The sequence below is a fragment of the Maylandia zebra genome, linkage group LG4 (genome assembly GCF_041146795.1).
Source record: "Maylandia zebra isolate NMK-2024a linkage group LG4, Mzebra_GT3a, whole genome shotgun sequence".
Classification (NCBI taxonomy): Eukaryota; Metazoa; Chordata; class Actinopteri; order Cichliformes; family Cichlidae; genus Maylandia; species Maylandia zebra.
The window spans coordinates 12421285-12440997 of NC_135170.1; the positions used below are offsets into that span (position 1 = coordinate 12421285).

Here is a 19713-nt window from a genome sequence, read left to right on the forward strand (position 1 = left end):
TTTTTTACGTGCGCTCAGAATAGTGGCACAAAAATAACGCCATAGTATAGACAAATGCTGTTGTTTCTGTGATGTAGCAAAGAACAAAGTAAGCATTACGTTAAGTTTAAGTAAGACTTCACTGGCAAATGAATCAAATCTATACAAAGTGCTCTGTGTTTGCAGCCTCTGCCCTTCTTCTTCATCATTTCTGTCGCTGGATATCAGCTTCTTGGCCAAATCCTGATTGATGGCGATCACAGTTGATAGGTTTGTAGCATAAACCTATTCGCTGGAACGTTAAGACAATATAATTACACTGCAAGCAAGACACAAGTAGGCAAACTTCTTCATGGTACTCGTGCACGGGAGAGAACCGGACAGGCACCGTTCCTTCGCTTGACCCCAGTAGCTCTCGTCCGTTCTCCCATACACTGTCCTTTTATTGAGGTTACATGAATATGCATAGGTTCATTAACATACGACGTCTACATACAAACAAAGAGTACCTTGCCTGTGTGTGTGTGTGTGTGTGTGTGTGTGTGTGTGTGTGTGTGTGGACTGCTGATCAAAGGGTCAAACATCCTTGGTCAGGAAGAGGGTAGCCTCCCCCTCACCCTAGATGGTTCATCCTAGATAACACGGTGAGGAAGTCCTGCAGTTCATCTAAACAAAGAGCACTTAGACTAGAACAGATGTAGCTACGTTAATCCTACCATAAAATAATAAGACACGGTATGACCTCTCATGCTCCCAAAGTGCTGTCTAATACACACAAAGTTTGCAGACTATCAAGGATCAAAACCTCTACCAATCTACAACTAATTACAAAACTCTAAGCATATATAAGTAAATATTTCTAAGCATAAATGACAATCAACAATACAAATCTAACATTTCCCCCCTTTTTGACCTTTATGCTTGAAAAGTTCCCAGGTATGAATACCTCATGTCTAACAGTTTCAATGCAAACATTTTTATACTCAGCATATGTCAAATCACCCTAAATTACTGAAAAGGTACACAGTTTAACAAATGTATTAGCAGTTATCCCATTCATTGAGCTCATCTCATGGCAAACTGCATCTTACGAGCAAACAAAGAAATTGTTAATTTAATAGTGAAAATAAAAAAGTAACATTTTCAAAAACATCTCAGCTTGGTAATGCTTCCTCCAGGTGTGCACATCACATGTCTCTCTGCAGAGTGGTTTGAGTTCTGCAGGGCGTCATGAATGTCTCTTCCAGTTGTTTCCATCGTTGTCCATAGGACCAGAGTCCAAATGTATGTAGAATAAACATTCAAACATACCAGTTGGTTTTGTTGTTTGTCAACATGGTTCTCAGCTATTTCCAAAGCTGCAGACCTCTCAGCACTCTAGTTTTATGGCCTCCCATTACCTCACTTCAGGCCTTCGTCCTGTGAGGGGGATATTTATGACTCCTTCATTGTCCTTCATTGTCCATACTCTGCAGAAAACACCTCTGTGGAAAGGGTGCAGGGTTGTCTTACTGCTATTATGATCCCAGCAGCCTTCAGAGTGTCATCGTATGCACAGTACAGTGGCACAGCATTAGGTGATGTTCATAGGAAACTGCTGTTATCACCACCATAGCTTCTGGTTCCTGTGCTTTTCACAGAATCATGATGTCATCCTCGAACTCCTTCTACGCTGTCGATGGAGCTTGGCACGCTCCTCATCCCCTGAGTGTTTATGTTCCAACGCTGCTGAAGGTTTAAGGCAGAGCACGTCGTACACCTTAGTCGTCTTCCTCAGCGTCAATATTGAATCTTTCATTGTATTTAAAATCTTGCTGTGGGAAGTCTCCTCTTGATTCCCTGGAAGCTTAGTAGCACAGCTCTCTGTGTGATGTCTGCTGTGCTGAAGATGATCTCTGATCCTCCTGAAGCCTCTCTCCCATCTTGTGGACGATCCTCTCCTCTATTTTGCAGGCAGTTTCATGGTCCTTGCTGTGGCTCCAAGGTCTGATTTCATGATGGGCCCCAACCAGCTTGATCTTTGACCTCAACCACTGCCTGGTCCTGTCAGCTATGCGCTTCTCACTGGGCCTCTGAAGATTTCTCAGGAGATTACTGCTGCACCTGTATTTCCTTGCTAGGAAGACAAACTATTTGGAGAGTATGTCAACAATCATCAAACCACATTCTTTAGTTCAGTGAACTTCACTTATAGGCCATCAAAGCCTCATCTGAACATGGGTGCACCACTTGCATAGGTTTAATATTTGTAAATAAAACGGCTAATCACACAAATCACTGCAACAATAATAAAAAACATTGTTTAATGTTAATCCTTGGACCCCTCCTCTTGACGCATGGACACACCCATGCGTCAACTCACCAAACCTGGATTCCTGTCTTAAAGAAAAAGATTAGCTAGATCATATCCCAGGCAACATCAGGGCATCTCCTCCCCTGGAGCAGCACCACCCTGGACCTATAATCCTGCAATGAAAATGTTAGTGTGCTTTGCATATTAAGTTTGCTTAACACCTGGCTCTCCCAGGAGCCTGCATACACACCATCATGGCCTGGAAAACAAAATCTGGAAGTAAAATCAAACTCCATACCTGTAAACAATTGTATCATAAGGACAAGAAGCATTCAACATCAGCAAGACAAGTGTCATGTGCAGGTTTTCTCAAATCAGTAAACTACAATTATTTTCATAAGTCGCCTCAGACATGGATCATCCCATGTACTCAGGCAACATTAATGTAATCGGTGACTGCTCTTAAGCAAAGTCACTCCACTTATATATTACTATGGGCTCAAAAGTGGCCAGCTAATGAGCCCATATCAAACTATCCCAGAAACACTGTATCTCTTATTTGTTTTACTCATGTCACTTGTCCGTTTCAGCTGAATCTTCCACAGCATTCTCAAAGAAACTAACATTAGCAATACACATTGACTGTAGTCAGACAGAGGTCAGACACAGGTCAACAGGTTCCAGAGGTGCCATAAAAACACCATAAAGTCAACCCTAGCTGTGGAAAAAAGTAACACCAGTTCTCAACACAGGAAATTTCACACATGTTATTCACATTATCAAAGTAACCTTCACATTTTCCCATCAACACAATGCAACAGCATCATCAATTCACATGAAGAACTGGCATGCTGTAAGAAAAGAAAATGCAAATATTAGCGCTTGCGCAGGCATATGCATACTTTGTCACAGTTATCTCTGTGAGCAACTCAAGCCTATGAATAACACACCTGATAAATGCACAGACACAGAAAATGGCATTTAAAAGGTTAAATCATCATGCAACCTCGAGTGTTGCTGTCATCTTTCTGCTCCTGTAAAAGGAAACACATGGGTTCATCTGCACCTTTGTCAGGTGGGGGTTAGCTTCACACAATCATGTTCAGTCAGTCAGTCAGTTATTTTAAAAGTCTTACTCATTCACTCAGTGGTTCCTTCTTTTGCTAATTGTGGAAATTATCATCGCATTCGTTTCCACGCTCAGCAAAACTACGTTATTTCAAAAAGAAAAATAATTTAGACTGGATTTCCTCGTTGAATCCTTTTTGGGGGGGGACTCTCATTTCCTAATTGTCCCAAATAAGTGGCTTCCTCCTGAACCCATTTTAAATGTGGAGAAACTCACTTGCAACAATTTTCTTGACGACGTGTAACGCTTTTAATTCCCGACTTGCAGATCTGCTCAAAGAAAAGAAATTCACAAGCAAAAATCAGTGCTTGTTCAAAAATGAAAAATAAAAAATAACAGAGATTATCAAACCAAACTCTCAGTGCACTGTGAAAGTATCAAAATAAAAAGGCCTTGTTAAGTCATGACACAAACTCCTCATCATCTTCACAACAGGAGAAGAATCATCAGCTAGATTCACTCCAAACCAACCATCAACTGCACAACACACAACATAACCCTAATGTCATATTAGCTATGAGTTTAATCACCCGGTCTGTGCTCTTCACTCATTTAAGCCACAGATCTATTTTATTCAATTTTTCCTTTTTCCCTTCATCATAAAACATGTGACATGCTGTCATGCACTTCACAAAAGACGTTTGTTCTGATGTATTCAGAGTTGTGTATCTAAATACAAGATTCACTCGCACATCAAAACAGGAAACTCAGTGTTTTAGAGTCTCCACTCAACACACAACAACTCCAACACATCTCATTCACTCATACTAGAATTCAGTCACCTTTCATTAATCTAAAACCGATCAACTAATTTACATATCAGCTATTAACCCACTAAGTTGACAGGACGACAGAAAAGCATGTTCAAAATAGTATCACAAAAGACAATTTCCCTCATACAGTAAATTACATGTGCTGCCTCAATCAAGCAGGAAGCTTCTCCCAATTTACCATTTTAACAACTAAATTTATTGTCTGATCACTGGTTGGTCAAACCAGGATCTTTTTTCCCACAAAAGTTAAACTGTTGTCCTGCAACCTGGAGAGTCAATTTTTTGCATTGGATAAATTCAGTATTTAATAACAAGTGTCTGCTAAATTGACACTATTTTAACACTGATGAAAGATAACAAGCTAATTTTCATTGCATGGGTTTGTGTTATTAGGCAGGTCTAATGCATGTCTGTGGAGCTGCATCTCCAGCAGAGCATGTTCTTAAAGCTGCCTTTCCTACACATTTCTCTGCTATTATTTAATCATTTCTTAACTAATGTGCTATGAGTCTTCATGAGTCATTTTGTGTTTGGAATTGTTAGTAGGGTTAATGCATGTTCTGCTTGTGTGTGTGTGATTTTGTATATGTTTCTATTTTCGCAATGTTTCAGACTCCGTCTCAATTTTCCAACTTAAGCAGTCAGTTTTCTTTTCCCCAGGTTTGCTAACCCAAATTTTGATTTCCCACATTAAATAATTCCTATGTGTTCTCACCTAGTCTTCTCACTCTGTTGTCCTCTCACTCTTTTGTCCTCTCCCACTTCAACAGTCCCGGCAGTTCTCCTTCAGCTTTGTCCTGTCTAGTAGCTGAAGTGCTGCTGCTGCCTTCTTGGGCGACTTCTTAGCAGCTGCTGCCGGTTTCTTGGCTTTGGCCGCGGCGGGCTTCTTGGCTTTGCTCTCAGTAGCCTTGTTCATCTTGAAGGATCCGGAGGTCCTGGTGCCCTTGGTCTGCACCAGAGTGCCCTTCGCCACCAGGCTCTTGATGGCGGTCTTGACACGGGCCTTGTTCTTGTCCACATCGTAGCCTCCGGCAGCCAGAGCCTTCTTGAGAGCGGCCACGGCTTTCACAATCAGCTCGCCCACACTGGGGCCGACCTTCTTGGGCTTGGAAGTCATCGTCTTCTTCTTCTTGGCCTGAACCTCGGCGCAGGGCGTGTTTATGATGGAGCCTTTCCCACCACAGCGCTGGCACGTTGAACGCATCATGAAGGGTCCATTTCTTTCATGTCGCTAGCCGCATGTGGCTTGCCCGAGTCACTCAGTCCTTTTTGAGCATTTCAACATGCTGCCGCCGCAGAACCTGGCCTCAGATCCAGCAAGTTTAGCGCGCTGATCTCCAAAAAAAAGTCCCGAAGGCCAGAAAGACGTCAAATAAGTGTCTCGTGCTGAGAACTCAAACAAAAACTCCTCTTCACGCTGCCATCTTGCTCGCCCCTCCGTGAAATTCAACCAATCAGACAGGAAGATGGGTTTGCTTTCTTCTTCTGCTGCTGTTTATCCACATTGCTGCTGCTTTGCTGGGACTTTTTGTGCTCAGGACTTGCTGCTGTCTCTTTATCATGTTATTGCTTTGGAGCTGCATTCCTTATCTTCAGGGAGGAGTGAGCTCGCTTGTGAGGTTGAGAAACACATGGCACTGTAAATAAGTCAGCCAGAAACTTGGCCTGCATGTTTCCAATGATGTTAAACTATAACTTTCTTCCGACTGTTGCATGTGGAAAATTGATACAGGTCTGCTTTTCACCTGAAAGTGACAAACTAAAACATGTTCATTATTATCATCACTGCTTAATCAACACACATCTCTCTCTCTCTCTCTCTCTCTGTCTGTGTTTGTGTGAACAATCCTTTCTTAAAAGCAGAAAATGACATTGTAGTTGTTTTTCGGCTGATCAACACAAAACCTTTTTCCTATGATTATTTCTCTTCGTCTACAATGTAGTAATTTGTCTCTTTTTCACTCTTTTTTTTTCTTCACAATAGCTGGTGGTCTGCAAAATCACCGCTCTCACTCACAATCAAAGGCAATTACTTTTGCACAGTGCACAAAAACACTGTGATGTCAGACACATTCACACTCACTTTTTCATCTGCATAAATAAACCATATGGCTGGAGATATGTGCCATGGTGATCCATAAGCATGATCACCAGTTTATTTAATTATTTTTAATCCAACAAAACAAATAAACAAAAACATGATGCTGATGCTACACACACACACGAGTCAAGGTGCAGAAAAACTGCTCATGGAAACGCTGCACACTCTCTGTTTCCCTCTCTTTGAGTAGTTCTCAGACAGCTCTTGATCTGATAATGTGTAGCTTGCTCATCAGCTCAAAAAACAAAAACAAAACTGCAACGCGACATCACACAGTAGTTGCATGCTCTGCCCACAGTGGCAAAGTCTTACACTTACATATTCAACACAGCTTCTCCATCATGTATTTTTAGATGTTTCATACAGGGTTGAGCATATTAGTTGTTTTCACAGATGTGCTCTATATCTCAACAATGGCTCATAATAAGACGACAGTCTTTCACACAGGTCAAGTGCCTCTATGCACTTCATGAGTTTAAATATTTACCTATATCACTTCACCTCACATGTCATTGTACTGAATTTAAGCAACCACAAGCTTAATGTAGATTACTTTTAACAACTATCCACCTCAATTAAATCTATGGTCTGGCACACAGGCTGCTGTCGATCAGGGCAAGCTAAAGAATAAACATTGTGTCAGCAAGGGGTGGGGGGAAAGCCATTCACCAGAGCATATCTTAAGTGCTGCTGATGTGGGCTGGCCTTCTCCACAGCTCTCCAAGGCTGGTGTGTTTTCTGAAAACTTCTAACATTTGAATCTCTTCCATTTATAAGCCTGCGATTAACCGCACGGCTCAGGTCCGCGTGACCGCGCTCACGTGAACCCGCGCAGCTGTGGAGCCGTCGCTCTCTCTCTTTTTTACATAAATACTTTGTGCTGCCAGGAGCAAAGTCCAGCACAAACGTCTGTCTCCCTCCGACTCACTCTTGGTTGCTTAGAAACCCATGATAACAACAACAGTCGGTGTCACAGACCACATGTTCTGCTCCGCACACACTCACACACAACAACAACGACGACGACAATGACAACAACACAAAATAGGCCTACTGTCCAGCACAATCTGGACCCCGCGGAACTTCTCAACACCCCACTGAGCGGTGGAGAACTCACTACAGTACCCCACACAGCGGTCTGTATTTCGCCCCACTAAGACGGCGAACCAAAAAAAAGTTCGAACTGCGCAACTCTGCGACTTAATGCTTCTGTACAAAAAACCCCACTGAGCGGCTTTGTACATCGCCCCACTTAGACGGCGAATTTTAGCCCCACTAAGCGGCCACGGACAACGCCCCACTGAGCGGCGAAGACGTACAGTTATAGAGTTGGACTCTAAACTTACTCGGTGTTGCTTAGCGTGTAATATCAGCCTCGAATCCCGCCAATCGCCATTCATCGAGGAGAAAAGACATACAGCGAATCCACAGGAACTTCCTGGCTGACGTCAGTCTTTCAGCGTGCCTCTCCTCCCCTCGGTGAATGCGATTCCAGGGCTCCGGCTCTCGAAGGACCAATTAATGATAGGTTTGTAGCATAAACCTATTCGCTGGAACGTTAAGACAATATAATTACACTGCAAGCAAGACACAAGTAGGCAAACTTCTTCATGGTACTCGTGCACGGGAGAGAACCGGACAGGCACCGTTCCTTCGCTTGACCCCAGTAGCTCTCGTCCGTTCTCCCATACACTGTCCTTTTATTGAGGTTACATGAATATGCATAGGTTCATTAACATACGACGTCTACATACAAACAAAGAGTACCTTGCCTGTGTGTGTGTGTGTGTGTGTGTGTGTGTGTGTGTGTGTGTGTGTGTGTGTGTGTGTGTGTGTGTGTGGACTGCTGATCAAAGGGTCAAACATCCTTGGTCAGGAAGAGGGTAGCCTCCCCCTCACCCTAGATGGTTCATCCTAGATAACACGGTGAGGAAGTCCTGCAGTTCATCTAAACAAAGAGCACTTAGACTAGAACAGATGTAGCTACGTTAATCCTACCATAAAATAATAAGACACGGTATGACCTCTCATGCTCCCAAAGTGCTGTCTAATACACACAAAGTTTGCAGACTATCAAGGATCAAAACCTCTACCAATCTACAACTAATTACAAAACTCTAAGCATATATAAGTAAATATTTCTAAGCATAAATGACAATCAACAATACAAATCTAACAACAGTTTGCTGGCTTCTCCTTGTCCACCTGCTTTTAAAGGATTGACCACTAATCCTCAGTTGGATTAAGATCTGGGGAGTTTCCTGGCCATGGATCCAAAATGTGAATTTGATGATCTCCAGGCCATTTAGTTATCATTTTTATCTCGTGATATCACGCTGGAAAACGTGCAAATTGCCCCCCAGATTGAGGAATGAGGGCAAGCAGAAGCTTGTAAACTGTGATCATCTTCGTCATTGATCATGTATTTAATGTCATAAGACTGGATTAATGGGAAGTCTGGGACAGCTAAGTGATTCTTCTAAGCTTTCAAAACCGTATCCCTGAGAGATCACTTCGGAATGGTTGTGGTTTGGATGTGAGCACCTGATGTGGAGCTCGTCTGTAGTACATCTCATCCGTCAACACCAACGCTGGTATTGGCATCAGATCGATACTTTGTTTCTATCCTCTAATGTGTATTTTTCCTTATTTGGAAATGAAAAATGTACCTCAAACATGCACTGTGAAAAATGTCAGAATCTTTTTGTCAACTGTCATGTCAATTTTTTTAGTCTTTAACACATTTAAACTACGGAAGTTGACCCAAAGTCGGGAACATTTCCAGGTCTCTGAAAGTCTTTTTTCAAAATGCATGAAATGCTGAAAGATGTGTTCTTTATTATCAAGTAATTATAGTAGCACTAACAAAGAGCCACACACAGGACGCACCGCTATTGGTAATTTTCATTTTATTATAAAAACAGTATTTGAGTCCACAGTTTGTTTCCTTTGTACAGTAAAAAATATTAAATTAACCTCCCAAAGGTCTTAGCAGAAAGATAAAGAGGATGGAGTTCATGGGGAGGAAGCTCACCCCAACTCCCTCTCGAAGAGTAGGCAGGGGGGATTTAAAGTCCAAGGGAAGCAGCAAAGGGGACGAGGCAGAAAGAGACGGAAACCAGCTGCTCACATCACCTTCTTTTGCCTCAGTTCTGTGCAACACAGTTCATTTGGATTGTTATCCTCTGTTTACTTCAAAACAGCAGAATCCTAAAAACACTAAAACCCCACCCCACTCTTTTTGTTTTTCATATCCCAGCCAATGTACTCAAAATGTTACAGGCACACAGGTATGCACCCCCCTCCCCAAGCCTCCACTGCTCCGTTTTAAGAGTCTTTAAAAAGGAAGGAGTGCACACACATTCGAGGGAGAGGGCTTTGCATGTTTGTGAGGCGGGGGGAGAAGAGTGTCTTCCAGCATGACTGATGTCCCAGAAAAACAAAAAGCTGTCCGGGAACGTCGGAAACACATCTGTTCAACACGTCAGACTCGGAGCAGACCCTCAACCTCTGCGAGAAAACACCAACATTTTCCCCAGCTGGAGAGAGTCGACTACAGACATCTAAATCTTAACAGTCAATAACAAAAATATATTTCTATAGGAATCGTAGCAGTCTCAAGGTACATAACCCCGCCCCCTCCCAAAATAAAAGAAATAAATAAAGCAAACCCAAACATTAAAAAATAAAAAAGGGAAGATATGCATCGTATTTGGATCTACATTAACAATTATCCACATCACTCTAAAACAGAAAGAGTTTGACATAAGCAAAACAAAATGGATATATATTTATTTTAAAAAAAATTTGTATGCATGAAATCATTTCCTCTTTAATTCTCGATCACTTTTAAAATCTTAAAAACCATTTCTGAAAAAAACAACAACAACAAAAAAAGGCAAGTACTTGTATTTATCCCCCAAAAATATCACCTTTTGTGTACTCTGTAACAGGTGGCAGGATGGGGGTGGGTGGGGGTGCTAGAGAAGCAGTCTCCCTCTTTGTCCACAATTGGCAAAAAATATATATATATTAACAGCAATAACTTACAATTTATTTATTCTAATTCTTTTAACAACTGGTTGATTTCTTGTTCATCTCCCATAGGAAGTTCAGTTCAATGCATCTTTATTGAAAACATTTTAAATAACATTTAATAATAGTATTAAAAAAAGAAAGAAAAAAAGAAGGCTGAATAATAACAGTAATACTGTCCTGGGCGAGTGCAGTCTGTGCGAAGGATCACGGAGAACTTCAGCTCAGCTTGACACTTTGAGGAGAAGTCCTACATGATGTTTAAAGGGTTGTGATTCATGTTCTGGCTCAGCGGGTCCTGGCTGTTGCCCCCTGGCCCGTGCAGACCGGCCATGCCACTCAGCTGGGACAGCATGGCACTCTGGTCTGACCCAAATTGCTCCATAGTGTTCTGCTGCTGCTGCTGCTGAGTCGTTGGCTGCTGCTGTTGCTGTGAAGGAACTACCATTCCCGGGTGGTGCTGGTTTAGATGGCTTGAGTGTGGCGAACCTGTCTGCAACTGGGGGGAGATGTGGTGCGGAGAAGGCTGAGGCTGCATGCGTGGGGACGGGCTAGAGTGCGGCGGCTGGGACTGGGGTCTGGGTGACGGTTGTGGGGACCGCACCTGGTTAGCCAAGGATGTGGGCAGAGGCTGGCCCTGCAGGTGTGGATGTGGAGACTGGGCGATCTGCTGCGGCTGCTGAGGGCTCATGGGGTTACTGTGCTGGGCTGGTGACCCACCGGGGCCCATATGTCGCTGCTGGAGCAATCTCTGGTGGAGCACTTGTAGGGCCTGAGAAGGTTGGGGTCCACTTTGTGCAGATTGAGGGACCTGGGGTGGCTGCTGAGGGCCTCCTACACCCTCTCCACCTGGACCTGCATCACCCCCTGGCAGGCCAGCCATGGTATGTTGCTGCTGCTGCTGCATTTGGAGATGATGCTGTTGTTGAAGCCTCTGTTGGAGTGCCTGCTGCTGGGCCACAGAGCCTGGGTAGCCTTGCCCCTGCTGGCCCGGTGGACCACCAGGCTGCTGGGGACCAAGAGGCGGACCTCCAGGAGGACCCTGTCCCACAGTGGGAGGCTGCATCCCCGGCTGTCCCATGAATCCCTGGCCCTGTGGTGGCTGTGGTTGCTGAAACTGACCATGATTAATACCCATCTGCTGCTGCTGCTGCTGCTGCTGCTGCTGAAGATGCCGTCTCATGAACAATTCTCTAAGCTGAGGATTGCTGATGTTTCCCATCTGTGGCCCCTGGCCCTGGATTCCTCTCCCCACTCCCTGCTGCTGCTGCAGAGCTGCAACCTGCTGCTGCTGTAAACCGCTGAGCATCGGTCTCTGCTGCTGCTGCTGCTGCAGCTGCTGTACTTGCTGCAGCTGAGCCATAGTGGCGATGTTCACATTGGCCCCTCCCTGACCCCCCATGTGCATGCTTGGCTGACTAACACCAGCAGCATTCAAGTTCACCTGTGGTGCCCCACCTCCAATGACATTTCCAACAGGCCCCCCTGTGGGACCTGGTCCTCCTGGCACAGCCCCTGGTCCGCCAGGGCCCCCCTGCCCCCCCTTATACTTTGATGCCCTCTGTTTGATAAAAGCAGCCATCAGCTGTGGGTTTGACCGCAAGATGTTGAGGACTTGCTGTTGCTGAGGTGGAGAGCTAGGTGAGCGGAGCATCCGTAACAGCTCCTGGAGGGCTGCTTGGGGGAAGTTTCCACCAGCAGCGCCAACCCCCTGGATACCAGTGGCTCCAGGTACACCTGTGACCCCGCCTCCAGCGCCTTGCTGCTGCACCATATTCATCAAGGCAGCATGGCCCTGAGCCTGTTGGTGCTGCTGCTGCTGCTGCTGAGCGGCCATCATGCCAGTGTGGCCCACTTGGTTCATCATAGCTTGTCTCTGGTGGGGCGGCATCCCCTGGGCTGTCCACTGTGTTTGCTGCTGCTGTGGGTTCTGAAGTGGAGCTCCCATCCTCTGCTGCTGGAGCTGTACCTGAGGGGGCAGCTGGCCATGTGGGATGTTACCTTGCTGAGGAGGCTGCTGCATGGGCCCGCTGGTGCCAACCATCATCCCTGTAGGAGCACCTTGCTGCTGATCCATGTGGGCCCGAGCAGCTGTCACTGCCACTTGGGTCTGCGGTGGCATGCCCTGGGCTCCTACCATGCCTACAGACCCTGGGTGTCCCATGCCCATCTGCTGACCTTGACCTTGTTGATGTTGAGTGTGAGAAGGCATCAACTTTCCAGCTGCCTGGGCTGCCTGTCTCTGTAGTGCCATCTTCCTTTGAGCGTCAGCCACCTGCTGAATCTTCATAGCGATTTCTACAGCTGCCGGTGGAGGGCCAGAAGGTTGCTGCTGTGGAAGGGAGGGCTGGCTCGGCGGCTGGTTAGGAGGTTGCTGGCTCCCAATGTTTCCAGTCATGACAGCGCCACCAGGCTGCTGCTGTTGTTGGGGAGGCGTGGCAGAGCCAAGGACTGGTTTACCTTGGGACTGGTGGACTGGTGAGGAGCCTGGAGGTCTGCTGGAAAATTGAGGCAAACTGTTGTGGTGCTGCTGGAGCTGCTGAGGGTTGGTCACTGCTCCACTGGGCTGCTGCTGATGTTGTGGAGAGTTCATTATCCCACCACCACCACCTCCCCCTCCTCCTCCTGGAATTTGCTGGAACTGATGATGAAGGGCAAGCTGGGGAGGCATCCCTCCTGGCTGCTGCTGCACTCCTGGACCAGGACCCATTCCCTGCTGCGGGACTGGAGGCATTGACTGAGTCGGGGTTTGAGGAGTTGGAGGCTGCGTTCCACCAGATGTTGGGGTACTAGGCGCTGTGGTAACATTGTTTCCTGGTGATGGAAGTCCAACTGCAGATCCGCCCGGTGGCCCTCCAGCTGGCTGGGTCACCCGCTGCATGGTGGCCATCCTCCTTCTCAGCATCTGGGCCTGCTGCAGTCTGTGCTGCAGCTGCTGCTGCCGGAGTTTCTGCTTAATGTTCAGACAGAACGGGACAGGACATTTGTTCTCCTGGCAGTGTTTGGCGTGGTAGCAGCACAGAGCAATGAGCTGCTTGCAGATAGGACAGCCGCCATTGGTCTTGCGCTTGCAGCCCTTTGTGTGCTGCACAACGCGCTTCATCTTCTGACAGGACGGCAGCGAGCAGTTGGCATTGCGACACTGGCAAGCGTGGACCAGCGACTGGATGCAGCGCTGGATGCTGAGACGGCGAGAGTCACCGGGGCTTTGAGTAGCTGCCGCTGCCTGGTTGCTGCTGTCGTCATCCAGGCCAAGCCCCAGCTTTTCCATCTTGTGCTCATGACCCTTAGTGTTGTAGCAGGTGATGCACAAGTCATAGTCCTGGAAAATTAGGCAAAATTAATCGTTTAATAACACAAAACTGATAGATTAACTAACATATGCTACTGTGAAATGAAAAATTGTGCTTTAAAAAAAAAAGATCTGAATATTCATAAAGTACAGTTTAAATGTTTCTCACCTCGCAGACAGTGCAGTGGAAGCGAGTCTCCACGTGGTGTTTACACTCGTTGCAGGTATAGACGAAGCGGTCCTGGCTCTGGTTGTGGAGCTCCACCAACATACACATGGAGCTCCACTTGGACCTCCTGAGAGAGCTGAACTCCAAGTGCTTGTCTCTGGCCAGAGTTAGAAAGGCATCACGGCCGTCCATCAGATCGCAGGCCATTAGAGGATCTGGGTCGGTGATGGGGGGCAGTGAGTTGGCGGTGGGACCAGCAATGAGGCGGATGACGAAGAAGACCTGCCAGTTTAAAGCGAGGAAAATATTTAACCAACCTTTAACAAGATCTGATTTAGTATGTTTATGCGGGAAGATAAAACTGAGGGAAAATTTGTCTTTTTTTCCCCTGCAGATCAGTGAGTCAGTGTTTTGTTTTGTTTTTTAATAAAATGTTACCATCATTGCACTAAACAATTTTGGTCTCTTTTCTTTTTTAGACTTAAAGTTGAGGATCATTAGAAGCGTGGTTGCTTTGAAGGACAAGTAGGTGCCACTCAGACCACTAGCTTCCTGCTAGGTGTCACAGAACTGGACCTCTGAACTGGGGCAGACTTAAATGCAGCTGCTTGCTTTGTGGCTTCTTCAAAATAATTTATTTCAGTGCGTGAAATTAAAGGATTTTATTAGTCTGTTGCATACAATGTATGTGTGCAACTTGCTTTTTGGTGTCAGCTGATAACTTCCCTTCCCCCTTTTGTCCAGCTGTAGTCACTTCTGGTGCCAAAAACACAGCTGACAACAGGTCATGATGGTATGGATGAAGCTTCAAAAACGGGAGCTCACAAACCAGCAGTGGCATAACACTGGCTGTTTCCATCTTTTATATACAGGCCATGAAACAAGGTGACTTTCTTGTTAATGGTTGTGTTGCCAAAAGGCATCTTTGAGGTTGCACTAAGCACATGGACTGTGTTTTAATGCCGCCGTATTAAGTAAGTAATATCAGAACTGCTCCACAAATCAGTCTGATGGCTGATAGTGGTATAAATATAAATATGCTGCAGTGTCGAGTAAGAGAGTAAGCAGCGGCACTACGACTAAATTAGACTTGCATACCTCTTTATGTTTCTCCATTGTGGCGTAAAGTTTCTGGGAAAGGTCGTTGGAAACGTTGGGCATCCCTGGTTTTTTCTTATTGGCTCGGCTCAAGCTGCTCTTGTTCTTGCTCGTCTTTTTATTGTTCTTCTTTTTGGCATTCTTGCTGTCTCCTTTTATGGCCTGTGAACGTTTAAATGTCAATTAAGCAAGAGGACACCGCGAATATATATATTGTGACAAAAATTGAGGACCTTGTTCCACTCACATCTGTGCTCTCATTAGAGGTGCTGTTCTCCTCCCTCTTCCTCTCCTCCTCCTCCTGTTCCAGTTCCTTGATGCTCTCCTCCAGGACGTTAGGCCAGAAGTCGCCCTCAAAGTATGGCAGCTCCTTGGCACTGGTCAGCCGGTCTTCTGTTGCCTGCTTGAAAATGTCCTAAAGGGATGACGAGGACGAAACAAGGTAATGCTGTTAATGAGGTTTCAGAGGGTCACACAAAGCATGCAAGAAAACTATGTTAAAGACAGTCCAGGGCGATGGAAACCGTAAGAAGCCACATGAAACTACCAGAGTACCTACAAGAACAGCTTGTAAATGGACTCATTTGCTCAAAGAATCTGGGACAACCAGACACAGAGCATGAGAATTAGGGATAAACTGTCTCACCTTGTAATCATGGACTACGCGCTCAGACACAGCCTTGTCCAGCATCTTCTTGTACCATTCCTGCAAGCGTTTAGGCTTGGGGATCTTCTGGTCCAGTGGGTGACAGTGGAAGATGTAGTCATCCCCTTCACTAGGAGGACAGGCCCAGATATGCCCTGTTGTAAACCTGAGACAGGGAGACAAGGAGCCTTTTATATAAAACTGAGCTTTTCATGCAACTAAAAGCATTCAGAAACAGCAAATGTAACACAAAGAAACTCTAAGCTCCTGTCTTACCCCAGCCTTTTGACATACTCCAGGTAGCCCAGCAGGATCTCGTGATAGACTGCAGTCCTGAGGTGTCGAGGTTTGAAGAAGTGCACGCTGTCCAGGTAGGAAATGTACACTCGCCTCTGATTGGGAGGAGGGCAATCTGAGCCGTACTCTTGAACGTGCATGCCGAAAAAGCAAACGTCCGCTCCGTCAACGTCCTCGAATGCAAACAGGGCTTTCATCCTGTATGGGAAAGACTCGGCCATCTCTCCGTTGTCCACAAACCTGACAGGGAACAAAAATAGGTGAAGAAAACTGGCGTCAAACATTATCAGCAAATGAAGAAACTTGACTGTGGCACGTGTGAACACAGACTACAGCCATGCAGCGCTTTTACCGAGTGAGCTAAAATCTGGTTAGGACAAAACTGTCAAAGCCAAAGGGGTTGGATGTTAAATGAGACGCAAGTAATCACTGAAATCAATTCAGATTGCAGCTTTCCTCCTTCTCGACTTGCTGGACACTTGATTTAATCTTTAATCTCCTCACTCACTGCTGAGTCACCTCTCATCTTCCCTTTTGATAATCTCATAATGATTTGCCTCGTCGCTGTGAAACGTAGGGAAGTATTCTTCTCACCGATTCCTTCAAGGATTCATACATACTTGCAGAGCCCGACAGAATATTTGGTCATTTAAAACGCTGATATATTAGCTGATGTTTTTTTTATTCATTTCAGACACACAAAAGCACAGATTTACCCAATACTTGTTATCTGTAGTTTTTCTTAATGAGTTCCTACTAAGATAGTATGACAATGCAGTTTAAAATATTGTTTTGAGCGTTTATCGGGTTTCAAACAAATGATATTAACAGGAAAGGTGCAGAGTGCCCCCTAGAGGACAATATACACAACACTACATCTCATAACCTTGTTTAGGATATTTCTCTCCTTTGTTTTTTAACTTTCATTTTCATTTATTGACCATTACAAACACTGATATAAAGAATGATACCGATAACATATCAGTATCAATATCCACCAATATATCCGCCACACTGATATATCTGCGCTAACTCTATGTAGAACAGGGATCAGTGTTTTCTCACACTTTAAATCATTTTTCATTGTTCCTGCAAAACTGACAAACATGATCTTAACTTATTACCCTTCACTTACATTTTTTTATGCACATACTGATATTTTTGTTAATACATGTAATAATATGTAGCACCTCAAAACTTTCACCTACCAAAATCACAGCTTACCGTAATAACTCCTCCCATAGCAATTAGGAGTTTCCATGGATTCCCACCTCTAATCAGTAATTATGTTCCCCAAAAACCTGCAGCAGCAGTGAAATTTAACTGTTTACCTGGACTTCATTCCCGGCTTGACTTCAACCACCTTGTCTGAGACATGGACCACACGAATGGTGACCTCTCCAGACTCGGGATGGTTTTGCCGCTTGATGTAGTCGTTCACGCGAGTTTCTAAAAAGCTCCCCAACTTGGTTTGAGGAAGCCCTGCGGACACAGAGAAACAGGTGTGACCAAATAACAGGGCTGAGAGGTACCACTATTCTCACACTGTAGTTTTTGGTGAACAAGTATTTTAACTTCTTTATTTGTGAAAAACTGGAAGCAGCTGTGGGACAGAGCCTTTTTCTGACTTCATTCATTGAAAACCTCCACCAACAAATATCTACTACCTTGTATCCAGGAAACAGACCTCCATACAACACATTTCATCAGCCTCACTCCAGTATAATCAATCTAATCTTTTGTCCTCCATTTGTTCAGTTTCCTCAGGTTTTTAAAGCACAAACTGCACACCCCACAGAGATATGGGAGATATCTCAATGAATCAACTCATTGGTGCAAAAACACCACTTTATGTCTGCCAAACGGTGTTACCGATGGCATTATCATATATTAAACTAAAGATAAGGGAACAAACAATGTGTTTTTGTGACAGGCTGCTAGTAACAAAGTGTTTAAAGTAGGGGTGGAAATTTAACGCATTAATTGCAATGAATTTGAAAATATAACGCATTAAAAAATAATGCATTTAATCGCACTTTGAATTCCTAGCTAAGGGGAATTTTTGTTGATGCACGATTTCCTGGTATACCGATTACACTGATGCACACATCAGAGCTACAAAGCATCAGAAGAAAGCGCATTGCTAGGACTGATGGGAGGCAAATTTCATTTCAAAAGACTACCTGATCGAACTGGACCTGAAAAAAGTCAGATGCAAGGACTGGACTGAAAAAGCAGCCAATGTCCAAAAACTTTGAAAGATGAAGAAACTGCTGCTCAAGACCACGAAAACGCAAAAAACTAAAGTCAGGACAGTCTGGATCATTGGAAAGCAAAGTGTAAAGAAATGAAGGGAAACTCAGGTTTATGTATAGGATGGCATTTCTAAGTTAAATGTACTTATAAAAACACTGAGAAATCCCTTCTTTCAGCATGGATGACTAATGCTAACCAGGCATAGTTTTCTGGGTAAAATCCAAATCTACATCAAAAAACAAAAAAAGAGCCTTGCTGGCAGCTTTCTTTACTGTTTTTCTGAGTCTGCTGGTGACAAAAACAACACCATTCTAGTAATTTTGCACGATTTACAGTTCAAAATAATCCTCATTTATCCTGCAGTGTATAGCAGGGGGGTAATACTGAACAGAATTGCAGAAACGGGTATTTAAAAGAGTAAATAAATGAATTGCACTATCATACTGTCTGCAATAATACTGGTATAAAGACATAAGGTCATATTAATGCTATGACAATGCCATAGATTTACACTCCCTACTGCCTGCAACAATTAGATGATCTGAGCATTCCTAAAAACTGTGTCAGATGATGACTGAAGTGCAGTGCTTTTCAAAATATACAAGAAACGTGTTCCTGCTGAAGGTGAAAACAAACTTGTTTAACCACTTGAGGCAAAAACCAGGCTACGAAGGAGGAGATACTAACAGCTGCTGATGTGCAACCCAGATGTAAACAAAAGAGCCTGCCGAGCACTGCTGGTGCTGCACTCCACATGACAGGAAGAGCATACAGTGGACAGAAATCACTGATGCGGTTACATACTTCGAAGTGAGGGCTTCAAGCAGCTAAAAAGATCAAAGATACGACAACCCAGACAGATTTTCAAGATTAGGTTACTTTAGTTACTGTTGCCTCAATGTCCAGGGAAAATACGACTTTGGCTACTTTTGTGCTTTTAATCTCAGCCTGATCTTTTTGTTAACACTATTATCGTTTTTCTTTTAAAAGGAAAAAAATAATGAAATTGTGGACACAAGCGGTGGAAATAAGCTTTCTCCAAAGGGTGGATGGGCTCTTCCCTAGCATAGGGTGAGGAGTTCAGTCATTCAGGAGGGGCTCAAAGTAGAGCCGCTGCTTCTCTACATCGAAAGGAGCCAGCTAACGCAGTTGCCTCTTAGGTAAGGTGTTCGGGTTAGGGATGTCCTACTGAGAGCAGCCCCCCCCCCCGGGGGAGACCCAGGACACAATCTCCCTCTTGGCTGGCCTGCGAATGCCTTGGTGATTCCCCAGATAAGCAGGAGGAGGTGGCTGGCAAAAAGGAGGTCTGGCCTTCCTTGCCCCCGAAACTCGATTTCACATAATTGGGATAAAATGGCTCGATGATTTATTGTTTTGTTATTTTAGATTTTAACTGTGTTTCCTAGTTTTAGACTGGTCGGTCAGTCTAATTTTTTGCCCCTCATCTCTAGGTCACACTTTAAATGAGGAAGTAGAGGGTGGCTGATATTGCCTTGAAATTATATCACTATTTCACGACAATAAAGATGAAAAAAAAATATATATATATATACTGAAGGTTTTATTCATGCTTGCGCTTGAAACATATATTAGTGGAAGTAAATCAATCCTTACTGCCGGTGACACAAACCTTATTTGTCTAGAT

The 19713-nt window shown here is 44.5% G+C and overlaps 1 protein-coding gene and 1 pseudogene across 4 annotated transcripts in view; both read right to left on the reverse strand.

Moving 5' to 3' along the window:
• Nucleotides 1-325: 325 nt before the first annotated feature.
• LOC112434227 (histone H1 pseudogene) lies at nt 326-8444 on the reverse strand (annotated as a pseudogene).
• A 723-nt stretch (nt 8445-9167) lies between these two features.
• The window catches only part of ep300b (EP300 lysine acetyltransferase b), a 30730-nt gene continuing 20184 nt past the window's right edge, over nt 9168-19713 (reverse strand). For all 4 annotated transcript variants that reach the window (XM_004575492.2, XM_004575491.2, XM_004575490.2 and 1 more), the window contains exons 24-30: nt 17144-17294; nt 15792-16052; nt 15516-15681; nt 15117-15284; nt 14870-15031; nt 13772-14053; nt 9168-13632 (exon numbers count right to left, since the gene is read on the reverse strand). In XM_004575492.2, the coding sequence (XP_004575549.1) occupies nt 10561-13632; nt 13772-14053; nt 14870-15031; nt 15117-15284; nt 15516-15681; nt 15792-16052; nt 17144-17294 (4262 nt within the window). In that variant the 3' untranslated portion in view covers nt 9168-10560. The remainder of the gene's footprint in view (nt 13633-13771; nt 14054-14869; nt 15032-15116; nt 15285-15515; nt 15682-15791; nt 16053-17143; nt 17295-19713) is intronic.